Source organism: Pongo pygmaeus, chromosome 23 (genome assembly GCF_028885625.2).
Source record: "Pongo pygmaeus isolate AG05252 chromosome 23, NHGRI_mPonPyg2-v2.0_pri, whole genome shotgun sequence".
Lineage (NCBI taxonomy): Eukaryota > Metazoa > Chordata > Mammalia > Primates > Hominidae > Pongo > Pongo pygmaeus.
The window spans coordinates 42103930-42119049 of NC_085931.1; the positions used below are offsets into that span (position 1 = coordinate 42103930).

Below are 15120 nucleotides of genomic sequence, written 5' to 3' on the forward strand. Positions count from 1 at the left end.
AGTGGTGCAGTCTTGACTCACTTGCAACCTCTGTCTCCTGGGCTCAAGTGGTTCTCCTGTCTCAGCCTCCCAAGTAGCTGGGACTACAGGAACGCACCACCACGCCCGGCTAATTTTCTTTTTGTATTTTTAGTAGAGATGGGGCTTCGCCATGCTGGCCAGGCTGGTTTCAAACTCCTCACCTCAAGTGATCTGCCCACCCCGACCTCCCAAAGTGCTAGGATTACAGGCGTGAGCCACCATGCCCGGCCCTGTGTCAATTTTTTTTTTTTTTTTTTGAGACGAAGTCTTGCTCTGTCACCAGGTTGGAGTGCAGTGGCACAATCTCAGCTCACTGCAATCTCTGCCTCCCAAGTTCAAGCAATTCTCCTGCCTCAGCCTCCCGGGTAGCTGGGATTACAGGCGCACACCACCACACCCAGCTAATTTTTGTATTTTTTATAGAGAGAGGTTTTCACCATGTTGGCCAGGATGGTCTCGATCATCTGACCTCGTTATCTGCCTGCCTCGGCCTCCCAAAGTGCTGGGATTACTGGTGTGAGCCACCACGCCTGCTATCAATTTTTTTTTTTTTTAAGGCAGAATGCCATTGGAAAGAACACAGACTCTAAAATGAAACAGATGCTTCCAGTCTGGGTGGTGCATCCCTGAGCAAATCTGCTAGCTTTGCTGTACTTTGGTTTCCTCATCTGTAAGATGGAGATAATGGTACTGCCTCATAGGTTAATGTGACCATCCAGTGACATTAAGAAATGAAAAGATATTCAGCCACAGCATGGCACACAGTACAGTCAGGCAGTACATAATGACATTTTGGTCAACAATGGACTATATATCCAACAGCGGTCCCATAAGATGATGATGGACGTGAAAAGTTCCTATAATCTAGTGATTTTATAATGTCATAGAGCAGTGCGTTACCTTTTCTATGTTAGGTATGTTGGATTTTTTGTTTGTTTGTTTGTTTGTTGTTTTTTTGAGAAGGAGTCTCACTGTGTTGCCCAGGCTGGAGTACAGTGGCGTGATCTTGGCTCACTGCAACCTCTGCCTCCTAGGTTCAAACGATTCTCCTGCTTCAGCCTCCCGAGAAGCTGGGATTACACATATGTGCCACCACACCTGACTAATTTTTGTATTTTTATTAGAGACAGGGTTTTACCGTGTTGGCCAGGCTGGTCTCGAACTCCTGATCTCAGGTGATCCACCCGCCTCAGCCTCCCAAAGTGCTGGGATTACAGGCATGAGCCACCACGCCCAGCCTGGTTTTTGTCTGTTTTTTGAGATGGAATCTCACCGGGTCACCCATGCTGGAATGCAATGGCACTCCAGATTGAGTAGCACGATCTCAGCTCACTGCAACCTCCACCTCCCGGGTTCAAGTGATTCTCGTGCTTCAGCCTCCCATGTAGCTGGGATTTACAGGCATGTGCCACCACACATGGCTAGTTTTTGTATTTTTAATAGAGATGGGGTTTCACCATGTTGGCCAGGCTGGTCTCGAACTCCTGACCTCAAATAATCTGCCCACCTCAGCGCCCAAAGTGCTGGGATTACAGGCGTGAGCCACCACACCTTGGCTCTATGTTAGGTATGTTTAAATACACAAATATTTACCACTCTGTTACAGTTACCTACGATATTCACATGCTATTCAGGTTTGTAGCTTAGGAACAATAGGCTATACTATGTAGCCTAGGTGTGTAGTAAGCTATTTCAGCTAGGTTTGTGTAAGTACACTCTATGATGCTCACACAATGATGAAATTGCCTAATGACACATTTCTCAAAACTATCCCTGTCGTTCAGTGATACATGACTATCATTGCTTAATAAATGGGAGGAATGGTCATTGTTATAAAGCCTGACTTTCCCCTGAGGGTCATTCGTTCACCTCCACTTCTCCCCTAGAGCCTTTAAGGGAACTTGCCGGTGGAGATCTGCCATGATTTGGGGTGTTCTCCACTCATTTTAGAATGACATTGCAAGATTAATGTTGGAGTCAGGTGTTATGGCCAGGAAGATTATGTATTTGGTTTGTGAAGCTAAACTGTGGTTCAGGAATTGGAAAAGGAACTATCCTTTGAGTTCAAAGTGTACTCAGCTAAAGATACTTGGTATGTGAGGTACAGAAGCCATGCCTGCATTTTCCACTGTCCTGGCCTGCATAGTAGGTACACAGTAGATATGTGTTGACTAAATAAACGAGAGAACGAAATTAAAAATGTGGGCCAGACATGGTGGCTCACACCTTTAATCCCAGCACTTTGGGAGACCGAGGCGGGCAGATCATCTGAGGTCAGGAGTTCGAGACCAGCCTGACTAACATGGTGAAACCCCGTTTCTACTAAAAATACAAAAAATTAGCTGGGCGTGGTGGCGCACACCTGTAATCCCAGCTACTCAGGAGGCTGAGGCAGGAGAATCGCTTGAACCTGGGAGGCGGAGGTTGCAGTGAGCTGAGTGAGCTGCACTCCAGCTTGGGCAACAAGTGCAAAACTCTGTCTCAAAAAAAAAAAAAAAAAAAAAAAGTGGAGTTGAATACTTTTCTTTCAATTCTGTAAATGTCATTTTTTTTGTATGTGGTGTTAGATTATAGAAAGGGCAATGAACTAGAAGTCCGGAGACTTTTTTTTTTTAATCCTGATGCAGTTCATTTTTATGTTTCTGAGCTTTGGTTTCCTCATTTGAAAATGGAGAGATTGGACAGCAGCTCTCTAAGCTGAAGGTAACCCTTTCTGTCAAGTAGCATCCCCATCCTTTCTATTACTTAAAGATGCTTTTAGAGTAGACCTGAACTTTTAAGCTGCCTCCTGCTAGGAGAGTTCTCAAGGATGAGGACAGCCTGAAGATTTTGTTAAACTGGATCTGGACTACCTGAGAGTCCACACATCCCTTGTGAGCCCGAGGAGGCTATGAACCCCCTGAAATTGAGTGTAAAATAGTGTGTAGTACATGTGTATGTGAATGCCCCCGTCAATTTTTTGCACAGGGCATCCTTAGCTTTTATTGGATTCCTTCAGATGTTATAACCTCTCACAGGGTGATTTGTAGAGAAGCTGGGTCTGTGTGGTCTGAGCCCTGGGGATTTCACATATACTGAGATCTCAGGGGCAGAGGCTGGGGTCTTATCTCCATTGCGTTGTTTTTTTTCTATGATTTTTATCCCAGTTTTTTCTGATTTCCGATACCAGTAATCCCTACAGAACCTCAGTGGGCATGCAGTGCTCCATAGTTTACTCCTGTTTTCTCATTTTGTTACTACCACTCCACCCATCAAGTGTTTCTGCTAATGAAAGCATTTTTCTTCCTTTCCCCTTTTCTCCTTCTCCTTGATGACTGGTTGCCCTGGGGACTCTGACAGTTGGCCATGTTTACATCAGGTAAGATGTATTTCATTTTACTTTGTCTTTCATCAGCTATGGTTGCACAAGACAGCCCTAGTCTCAGGAGACTGCTGTCAGAAGCTGCAATCTGCCCTGGATGTGGGCTCATTTGCTTACTTACCGCGCCCCCAAGCCTTCTTTACATACCTGCCCACTGACAGGCACTTGATGAAATCGGGATAGTCCTAATTCTGCCACAGTTGGCCTTTGTGGGTCTCAGTTACTCATTCATAAATTGGATTGGATTGATAATATGTTAGGTCCTTTTTATTTTTGAGATTCTGCTTCTGTTGAAACAGTACCTCCTATCATATCAACAGTCCCCCAGCCCTTAAAGGTTATGAAAATATTAGGAAGGGGAAAACTTTTTTGGTGTCAACAAAGAGCTTTTGTGAGGAGAGAAAAGTCTATTTTCCCAGCTTTAGCACCTGCTTGCTGAGACAGAGCTGGGCCTGGCATTCACAAGTGGCTGTGAATAATCACAGCCAGCTGAATGTCTCCCTGGTCGTCAGCAGTAGAGTACCACACTCGTAGGTGGCCTGGGAATGTGGGGGAGGACAGAAATTCCAGACTGCTAAAGCTTCAGAATCTGGATGGGAGAAAGAAGGTGGGAACAGGGCTGCACATTCTGTCCCCAGTGGGACCTGGTAGTACATATTGACTGTGAGTTTATGAAGAACACGTAACACATAAGTTTTGGAGCTATGAACAGTAAGAGTAGGAAATAAAATCGTTCAATGCTGCCATCTCCTCAGCCCTGAAGTCCTAGATTCATGTTTATAGAATGTCTGTAAAAACACGTTTTGGCCAGGTGTGGTGGCTCACGCCTGTAATTCCAGCACTTAGGGAGGCCGAGGCAGGTGGATCACTTGAGGCAAGGAGTTTGAGAACAGCCTGGCCAACATGGCAAAACCCTGTCTCTACAAAAAATATAAAAATTAGCTGGGCGTGGTGGTGCACGCCTATAGTCCCAGCTACTAGGGAGGCTGAGGCACGAGAATCGCTTGAATCTGGGAGGCAGAGGTTGCAGTGAGCTGAGATTGCACCACTGTACTCCAGCCTGGGTGACATAGTGAGACTCTGTTTCGAGAAAAAAAGAAACCAAAAAACCAAAAAAAAAAAAAAAAAACAAACAAACAAAAAAAACCAAAAACATTTTTATCACTTGTTTTTTTAAGAAAATTAATTTATTTTTTTTTATTTATTTATTTATTTTTTTTTTTTTAGACAGAGTCTCACTCTGTCGCCCAGGCTAGAGTGCAATGGTGAGATCTTGGCTCACTGGAACCTCCACCTCCCGGATTCAAGTGATTCTTGAGCCTCAGCCTCCTGGGTAGCTGGGATTACAGGTGCACACCACCACAACCGGCTAGTTTTTTTGTCTTTTTAGTAGAGACAACGGCGTTTCACCATGTTCCCCAGGCTGGTTTTGAACTCCTGACCTCAGGTGATCCACCCACCTCAGCCTCCCAAAGTGCTGGGATTACAGACGTGAGCCACCACGCCTGGCCTAAACAAAAAATTTTAATGTAACCAGTGAAAGGGCCTGATAAACCCAAAACGGGATTTTTTTATATTGAAAGAAATAGGTGAATGCAAAAAATCAATGAAAGTACGTAAAAAGCATTAAGCAAATTTAGATAATGAGCAAAATCTATCCTTTAGCATGTGGTAAGTCGCCAGAAAATGATCAGCTTGTCTCCTGATTCTGATGCCTGGGATACACAGTTGTTGGGGAAATGCTATAAAAATGAGAAATTGGCCTGGCGCGGTGGCTCATGCCTGTGATCCCAGCACTTTGGCAGACCAAGGCAGGCAGATCACAAGGTCAGGAGTTTGAGACCAGCCTGGCCAACATGGTGAAACTCTGTCTCTACTAAAAATACAAAAATTAGCTGGGCGCGGTGGCAGGTGCCTGTAATCCCAGCTACTTGGAAGGCTGCGACAGGAGAACTGCTTGAACCCAGGAGGCAGAGGTTGCAGTGAGCTGAGATCGTGCCATTACACTCCAGCCTGGGTGACAGAGCAAGACTCTGTCTGGGGAAAAAAAATTGAGAAATCACAGAAAGAAGAATATGACTGACAGGAAAATACAGTTGCTCCTACTGGGAAGATGGGGATTTAAAGTTTGCTGTACTTATACCAGCAGCCTAAATTGAGGCTGGGTATGTCAGACTTGACAGCCCCAGGCTTGCAGTTTCCCTCCCCCTGTGTTGCTAGGAGGCCCTAGAGATAAACAAAGCATGAAGAAGCCTGTTTAATTGTGATGATTTTTTTTTTTTTTTTTTTTTTGAGACAGAGTCTTGCTCTGTTGCCCAGGCTGGAATGCAGTGGTGCATTCTTGGCTCACTGCAACCTCCGCCTCCCAGGTTAAAGCGATTCTTCTGCCTCAGCCTCCAGAGTAGCTGGAACTACAGGCATGCGCCACCATGTCTGGCTAATTTTTGTATTTTTAGTAGAGACGGGGTTTCACCTTGTTGGCCAGGCTGCTCTTGAACTCCTCACCTCAGGTGATCCACCCACCTCCGCCTCCCAAAGTGCTGGGATTACAGGCATGAGCCACCGCATCCGGCCAGTTATGATGATATTTAAAGGCAATTTTGATTTTACCACTGGTAAGTATTTGTTGAATGGTAGGAGAAGGAATAGGAGTCGGGTTCCTTGAGGTGTTCCCTGCTCATGCTGGTGTTTCCCAGTTTGAGGCCTCTGGCCTGTGTTGTTCTGGTGGCTCTGGCTAATCACTCTGGTGGGTCTTGGGCCATCCATGCATTTTTCTCTCCTGTTTGCAGTGGTTGGAGACCAGACCTAACAGACAGGTGTGTCCTGTTTGCAAAGCTGGCATCAGCCGAGACAAGGTCATCCCCCTCTATGGAAGGGGCAGCACTGGGCAACAGGACCCCAGGTGAGGACTTAGGATGCCTCTCCCACCCACTTCTCCCCTTGGACGTGAATTCACTCCCATTCAGCATCCCCTAACCCCACCATTTACTTAGTACTGGATGATCCCTTGGTTTCGAAGCAGTCTCATCCAGATGAGAGTCAGCTAGGAGGGGAGGGAAGAGAGGGGATCTAAGTTGCCACTTGCTGGGACCCAGCAGTGAACAGACATCCCAATCACAAGTGTGCAGAGCCCTGTGAAAGAGCATTTCTGCAGCCTGGGAAGCAGGATATGTAGCAGGAGAGGCTCCAGGGAGTAGGGTTGCTGCATCAGTGATGTATGAAGCATGGGGGGAGAGGAAACAGGATCTGGGTGACTTTGTGGAGTTTGGGATTTCTAGAAATGGAGATGTGCATGGGTCCAGCATTCAACAAACACAAGTATTGGGAGCCCTTCATGGTCTGGCATCCCCAAGCTCTCCAGAAGAATCTCTTACCTTTATCCATCTACCCTAGCATATGCTGTGTACCTGACATATTAGACTTCTCTTAAAGGGACTTGCTCTTTCACATTTATCAGCCTGTGTATTTGCTCTCTCTTCTGCCTTCTTCCCTCCCCAGTCCTGCTCAAGCTACCCCTCTATTCCCACCTGCTCCTCTAACTTCTACTCATCTCTTATGAGCAGCCCTAAAGTCCCCTCTTCCTTGAAGTGGTCTGTCTTCTTCACATTAGTTGCTCTCACCCAGTTCCCACCACACTGTCATGTGACTGGCTCTATCCCCCTTGAAACCATGAACACCTCAAGGGTTGGGTCTGTCATCAGTCTTAGTATTATAGCATCCTGCATAATGCTTATTGTATAACTAAGCCCTCAATTGAGTATTCATGGGTTGAGTGATTAGAGGGGGTGAGACTCAAAAATAATAGCATCGGGTATTTGGCCAAGAATAGTGGGAGATAGAGCTGAAGTTAATAGGGGAAGGTCAGAGAAACCATGAACCTCAGCCCTTACTGCTGACAACCCACCCGCTGTTCCAGTATGGATTTGGGATTTCTGGTATCTGTAACAGGCCCAGGGAAGGCATCTGGCCATGATTCCTAACCGATCTGAGTCAGGATCTCTGTAAGAGGAGTAGGCTGTAGTGCAATCTGGTGAGTATCTCATAACAAGCTGATTTTCTCCCTGGTTCTCTATACACGTGGGAAGAACAGTTGCAGGTAGAATGAAGAGTTAGTATTTGGAGAATTAATCTGGCATAAGTTCATGTCCTGGGCAAGAAAGAGGCTATGGCCCTGACCCTGTTGGTAAAGAGCTCCAGGTCCTCACAGGGAGCAACTCAAAGCAATTTGTAATAGACTTATTTTACACCATTTCTATTTCAGAGAGAAGACCCCTCCTCGTCCTCAAGGACAGAGACCAGAGCCGGAGAATAGAGGGGTGAGGAACATTCTAGGAGAAGCTTCTACAAATGAGCTGATGGCTTTAGAAGTTTCCTTCTTAGCCTTACAATTTTTCTTCTTGATTATAAAAGTAAAGGAAAACTTGTAAAATACAGAAAGGAAAAGAGGGGGAAAAATCACTTATAACCACACCAATCCAGAAGTAACCACTGGAAACGTTTTGGTTCTATTTTCTTTTCCATTTTTCTATAATTATATATACACACAAATTTTACAAATCTATGCGTGTATTTTACAGATGTGTGTATACTTTTTACAATTTTTGGTTTTTTGTTTTTTACAATATGTGGCTCCTGTTTTGTAACCCTCTCTTAAAATTTCATTTGTTCTACAGATATTTAGTGCCTTCTTTGTGTGAGTGGGAGTCTTTTAGTATTATCTTGAGATTTTACATTGCTAGCAATATTTTACTAACTGGCTGTTTAGCATTTAGTTGTGTGGATTTAACATAATTCAATCCTTTGTTAGACATTTAGTGGCTTTCTTTTTCCAAGTTAAAAAAATCCTGATGAATTTATAGATAAATTTGTGAGCATGTTCATTATTATTTTATTAGGATAAGACAGGGTCTCACTCTGTAGCCCAGGCTGGAGTGCAGTGGCGTGATCACAGTTCACTGTAGCCTCGACTTCCTGGGCTCAGTCTACCTCAGCCTCCCATGTAGCTGCGACCACAGGTGCACGGCACCATGCCCAGCTAGTTTTTTGGGGGTTTTTTTGTCTTTTTTTGTTTGTTTTTTTTTGGTAGAAACAAGGTCTCACTATGTTGCCCAGGCTGGTCTCTAACTCCTGGGCTCAAGCAATCCTCCCACCTCGGCCTCCCAAAGTGTTAGGATTACAGGCATGAACCACTGTGCCTGGCTTAGGATAAATTCTTAGAAGTAAGATTACTGGCTAAAAAAAATTGCACATTTATCTCTGGTGGTCTAGTGGCTAGGAACAAAAACATTTAAATTTTTTGCATATTTACATCAAATGTTACTCTTAAAAAAATTATGTTAAAATGTTAAAGAAATTTTAAAAGCAAAATATTTACCCACCATTGCCAAGAGCCCAGAACAAGTATATTCTCATTTCCTCATGTTCTCTTCATCTGTATGCTGTGCATATGTATTTTTATGTAGCCATCACCATTCTGTTTGCTTTAAAATTTAATTTTGGCAGGTTTTCCATGATGCTCTGAAGTGTCCTCTTTATTATTTAGGCTGCCATTTATCCCAGTGAGTTTTTTATTATTTTTTATTTTTCCATGCTGTTACTGGGAACCCATTGAGTTTTGGTTCATTATAATTTGGGTTTTCCTCATCGAAGGACCTTTTAGTTGTTAACCCATTTTGCTGTTTAAATAATGCTACAATAACCATCTTTCACACTTTTTTTTTGAGACGAAGTTTCACTCTTGTTGCCCAGGCTGGAGTGCAGTGGTGCAATCTCGGCTCACCACAACCTCTGCCTCCTGGGTTCAAACAATTCTTCTGCCTCAGCCTCCAGAGTAGCTGGGATTACAGGCATGGGCCACCACGCCCAGCTAATTTTTGTATTTTTAATAGAGATGAGGTTTCTCCATGTTGGTCAGGCTGGTCTCAAACTCCCAAGCTCAGATGATCCGCCCTCCTCGGCCTCCCAAAGTGCTGGGATTACAGGCGTGAGCCACCGCACACTGCCACTTTTTTTTTTTTTTTTTTTGAGTTTGAATAATGGCATTTTATTAGGATTTCCAGGAGTAGGATTATTGAGTCAGGGATCTTGATAGAAATTAAGGTTCTTGGCTGGGCGCGGTGGCTCACGCCTGTAATCTCAGCACTTTGGGAGGCCAAAGCGGGTGGATCATCTGAGGTCAGGAGTTCAAGACCAGCCTGACCAATATGGTGAAACTGTCTCTGCTTTTTTAAAAACATAAAAATTAGTCGGGCGTGGTGGCATGTGCCTGTAGTCCCAGCTACTCGGGAGGCTGAGACAAGAGAATCTCTTGAACTTGGGAGGCAGAGGCTGCAGTGAACTGAGATCGCACCACTGCATTCCAGCCTTGGCGACAGAGTGAGACTCTGTCTCAAAAAAAAAAAAAAAAGAAATTAAGGTTGTCTTCTCCGGATTACTCTTAAGAATAATACTAGCAGTGAACACTTGTTTAATGGTTACTATATGGAAATAACTATATGTTAAGAACTTTATATGCATGATCTCATTTAAGCCTCACATCAACTCATTTAACGGAGGAGGAAACTGAGGCCCAGATAGGTAAAGTGATCTGTCCAGGGCCACACATACAGTGCTGAAACCCAGATCTGGCTGGTATTGAAGTCTCTGCTCTTGACCACCAGGTGACATCACTTTAACATTCCTAGGTTTTGGTTTCCTACAGAGCATTAGCAACTAATGGAGGAATCAGAGGCCCCCGGAAGCCAGAGGCCAGGGCCTTGATGACCAAAGTGCATACCTCTAGCATTTATAAGCACCTGCAGCTACTAGCAATGTTTTTTTGCATACTCTGGCCCAGGAACATAATCCCACCAAATGTATGGACTGGTGAGATCATATAGATGTTGCTAGAAGGGAAGCAGAATGGTTAGTCCTCAGGATTGCACTGACTGAATCTGTGGTTCCTGATGAAACAATTGCACCTTCCCAGGTAAGGCAGCCTCAGTCCCAGGAGCAGTTAGATTCAACCATGAACTGAGTAGGAGACATTTTGTATTGAGGAGATGGAAACTCTTTGTTTTCCTTCCCTTTAGGTTTGCCCTCTCATTAAGTCAGCTGTTAGGCTTTATAGGTGATGCCATCTGGCAAGAAGTTTGGAACTAGATGCCAGGCTGCTCAGTGTGTGATGGAGAGCAGCTACTTTTGTGACTTGCAAAAGACTCATAAATGAAGGCCATTGAGCTCTTTGTGAAGAGCATTTGGCCCAATAGTCTGTCTTCTTTTTATTATTTTTAAAATCATTTGTTCTAAACCTCTCATCAGGGATGCAGGGGAAGAGAAAAAAATATTTGAAAGATGCGCATGGTAATTAAGAGCATGAAGGCCGGGCACAGTGGCTCTGGCCTCTAATCCCAGCACTTTGGGAGGCCGAGGTGGGAGGATCACTTGAGTCCAGGAGTTTGAGACCAGCCTGAGCAACAAAGTGAGACCCTATCTGTACAAAAAATTTAAAAATTAGCGAGGCATGGAGAGGTACACCTGTGGTCCCAGCTACTCAAGAGGCTAAGATGGGAGTATTGCTTGAGCCTGGAAGGTTGAGTCTATAGTGAGCCATGATTGCACCATTGCACTCCAGGCTGGGTGACAGAGCGAGACCCTGTCTCAAAAAAAAAAAAAAGAAAAGAAAAAGAAAAGCATGTGTTTTCAGATCAAATTGACCTAGTTTTAGATCTAAACTGTACTCCTTGGTCAAGTTATTTCACCACTCCAAGCCTCAGTTTGGTCATCTGTGAAATGCAGATGAAGCCAATGTAAAAATTAAACATGATTTATGTGTCCTAGTGCTTAACATGGTGCCTAGCATAGAGCTCACGCTTTAAAAAAGGGAGTTATTTATTCACAGTATTGTTCCTACTGAATCTTTTCATGTGAAAGATGATGCAGTGTAGAACATGCACAAGGAAAGAAAACTGGGAGTGATACACCAAACTGCTGACAGTGGTTATTTCAGAGGTAAAGTGGAGTGGCTGTGAAGTAGGAAGGTGAATAGAAGATCTCTGACTCTCTTTGTCAATTATTTCTGTAATGTGTGAGTTTCTTATAGCAAGCATATATTACTTTTATAATCAGAAAACATTAAGGTGTTTTAAAATGTAAAAATTATATGTAACAATCTTAAAAAAAATTTTAATCTGTATCTTGTCCATATACCTACATATTGTCATGTACTTGTGACCACAGTGTTCAAACAATTTTGTCTGATAACTTGGTCACAAGAGTTTTTCAGTGTTACCGCTTAAGTCAGGATAATGGTTCTTTGAATGCATGTATCAAGATTTTGATCATGACTTCCATTGTTGGCTAATTAGAGTTTCAACATTTTTGCTATTAAAGATAATGTGTAGCTTATTTGATGTTCCCTTGGGCACAGGGGTGACTGTCAATATTGCTCCTATAAAGCATGTAGAAGATGTTACTAGCTAATGTGGGACTCTGGAAAATATCCTCAAGCCCTGTGAGTGCTGACTTATGTCAGCAGAGTGTTTCACACTGGGTCAGAGCCAGTCCTTTTTGGCCCATTCGTAGATTCTTAGCTGGAAGCTAAGGCTAAAAGGGCAGAGGGCTTGCCAGAGTTCCTCTACTTCAGGGTATATATGGGAGGAAAAGCTGTCCCCCACCTTCGAAACATGTAGCACAAGGTAGGGAGAAGAGGTAGGTGCCACATGCAAGACAACGTGAGGTATGTTGAGTTTTGACAGGCACAGGAGAAACCTGCCTGATTCTCCTGCCCTTAATTGCCTTTCTTCCACACAGGGATTTCAAGGATTTGGATTTGGAGATGGTGGCTTCCAGATGTCTTTTGGAATTGGGGCATTTCCCTTTGGGATATTTGCCACAGCATTTAATATAAACGATGGGCGGCCTCCTCCAGGTAAGACCCTATTTCCTTGAGAAATTAGGAAGATATCTTAGTAATATTGTTTGAAAGCTCCTTGGAATTCAGCAGTATATAAGTTACAGATAATTGTCACTACATGGATAATCAGCCTTTCCAAATATCTTAAGCTGTTTTTAGATCACTTACAGACATGGTAACAATGTTGAGCACTTACCAACTATTAGGCATGCATATATACAGCACTTTCCATTCCAAGCTCAGGGGATCATCACAACCACCCTATGGAACAGGTGTGTGATTAGCTCCGTTTAACAGATCAGAAAATGCTCAGTAATGTTACCAAGACATACCCCATGTCTATAAAATGGAAAACTGTAAGTGATACTCAGCTGAGGAAAAGCCTAGTTCTGCACATTTACTCCCCACTTTGACCATTTGGGGGCCTGGAAATGCGAGATGACCCATAAGGAGTGAGGGCATCTCCATTCTCTGGCATCTCTGTCCAGCTTCCTTCAGGACACAACATGAGGCTGGTCACAAGCAGCCTCAGCCCTGTGGGAACCATGCCTAGGTCTACCAACTGCTGCTGCATTTCTCCCTCCTACTGCTTGAAAGTGCCATCTGCATTTGGTATAGAGCAAGGCAATGAGGTGGGTGCCCTGAACTCTATCGCAGTCTGACACCCAAGCCAAGATCCTTACTGTGGAGCCTGCAGAGATGCCATGATCGGTTGAGCTCTGCCTGCACTTGGAGCTTCATGTGCACTGGACTCAGCATATGGTACAGAAGTGACCATTGTGTGGTTCACGCCAAGAGCTCATGCCCTAAAGATGGTAACTGGGTCATCCCAGTTATTCTCATCCCCACCCTGGTCCTTGGTACACAGCAGGCAATCTATAAGTCTTTCTTGACTGCCTACCTGCCTGCCTGCCTGCCTGTCTTCGTGAATCCATCAGAGCATCCAACTGAGGAATCTCAGCACCAAGATATCTTGGGAATGCTTTTTTTTTTTTTGAGATGGAGTCTCGCTCTGTCCCCCAGGCTGGAGTGCAGTGGCACAGTCTCGGCTCACTGCAAGTTCTGCCTCCCAGGTTCACGCCATTCTCTTGCCTCAGCCTCCCGAGTAGCTGGAACTACAGGCGCCCGCCACCACGCCTGGCTAATTTTTTGTATTTTTTTGTAGAGACGGGGTTTCACTGTGTTAGCCAGGATGGTCTCAATCTCCTGACCTCGTGATCCGCCTGCCTGAGCCTCCCAGTGTGCTGGGATTACAGGCGTGAGCCACCGCACCCGGCCCTGGGGATGCCCTTTCTTACCTTATCTGCCTTGAAGGTTTATCCTCTGTTCACATTTGTTTTTCAGAGGAAGGATACCCCAAAAGATAGGGTGTACTCTGCCCTGAAGAAAGGGCAAATCCCTGTGAAGCCAGCAAGAACCTGCCTGATAGCTTGCATCCTTCTAACCTGGTCCAAGGCTAACCTTGGATTCCCCAGCTAAGCAGAGTTCCACAGCCAGGCTAGACTCTGGATCACTTTATCCCCCTGCCACAGTCACAGTTTTCCCTTGTCATGCTTGGTACAATTTGCCCATCCTGGATACAGATTCTTTTATCCTCCTTCCCCCAAAGTCAGGACAGGGAGCTCTAAATGGTAGCTTTTCTCAAAGCAGAGAGGAGTGGAGACTTAGGTTCTCACCCCAGTTCTTCTGCCTCTACCGTGAAAAACAAGTCATTTTGCCTGTCTGGATCCTATTTCTCTTCTGGAAAAGGAAGGCAATCCCTGTGGGGCCCTTGAGAGGCAGTGTGTGGAGAGGCTGCAGAGCTCTGCCACTAACTTCTGAGCCTTTCAATCTTGAACAGGTCACCTCAAACCTATGTTTCAGCTGCTTCCTACTCAAAATGGAAATAATAATATCCACCAAATAATAACACGTACAAAACACTTAGCAGATAGAAGACACTTAACAAACAGTAGGCTTGCTTTCATTATTTCCTGCAAGAGTTTCCTGTTAATGACCTGGTTTATTTGCATGTGCAGGCCAAACCTTTTATGATAAATTGGACCATGTCTTGTCCTTATTGTTCCACATAGTTTCATTTTGCCTGATATTATTTGGGGTTTAGAAATTTTTTTTGGCTGGGCGCGATGGCTCATGCCTGTAATGCCAACGCTTTGGGAGGCTGAGGTGGGCGGATCACCTGAGGTCAGGAGTTTGAGACCAGCCTGGCTAACATGGTGAAACCTGTTTCTACTAAAAATACAAAAAAAAAGTTAGCCGGGTGTGGTGGTGCGTGCCTGTAATCCCAGCTACTCAGGAGGCTGAGGCAGGAGAATCGCTTGAACCCAGGAGGCGGAGGTTGCAGTGAGCTGAGATCGCGCCATTGTACTCCAGCCTGGGCAACAAGGGCAAAACTCCATCTCAAAAAGAAAAAAAAAAAAAAGGCCGGGCATGGTGGCTCACGCCTGTAATCCCAGCACTTTTGGAAGCTGAGGCAGGCGGATCACAAGGTCAGGAGTTCAAGACCAGCCTGACCAACATGGTGAAACCCCGTCTCTACTAAAAATACAAAAATTAGCCAGGTGTGGTGGCGCACGCCTGTAATCCCAGCTATTTAGGAGGCTGAGGTAGGAGAATCGCTTGAACCTGGGAAGCGGAGGTTGCGATGAGCTGAGATTGTGCCACTGCACTCCAGCCTGGGCAACAGAGCGAGACTACGTTTCAAAAAAAAAAGAAATCTTTTTGTGTGTAGGATTCTGATGTTGTAAAGAGAGAGATAAAGATTGATGCTGTCAACTTCTGGCCTGAGTGGGCAGTGTGCATAGCTGCAGTGTTCTAATAGCCTGTTTTCTCCCTTCTGTCTCTC

The 15120-nt window shown here is 44.7% G+C and overlaps 1 protein-coding gene across 3 annotated transcripts in view; it reads left to right on the plus strand.

Moving 5' to 3' along the window:
* Positions 1 to 15120, plus strand: part of RNF185 (ring finger protein 185) — a 46011-nt gene that overhangs the window by 28369 nt on the left and 2522 nt on the right. For all 3 annotated transcript variants that reach the window (XM_054470376.2, XM_063663160.1, XM_054470374.2), the window contains 4 exons: positions 3361 to 3379; positions 6172 to 6284; positions 7644 to 7698; positions 12173 to 12290. In XM_054470376.2, coding sequence (XP_054326351.1) covers positions 3361 to 3379; positions 6172 to 6284; positions 7644 to 7698; positions 12173 to 12290 — 305 coding nt within the window. The remainder of the gene's footprint in view (positions 1 to 3360; positions 3380 to 6171; positions 6285 to 7643; positions 7699 to 12172; positions 12291 to 15120) is intronic.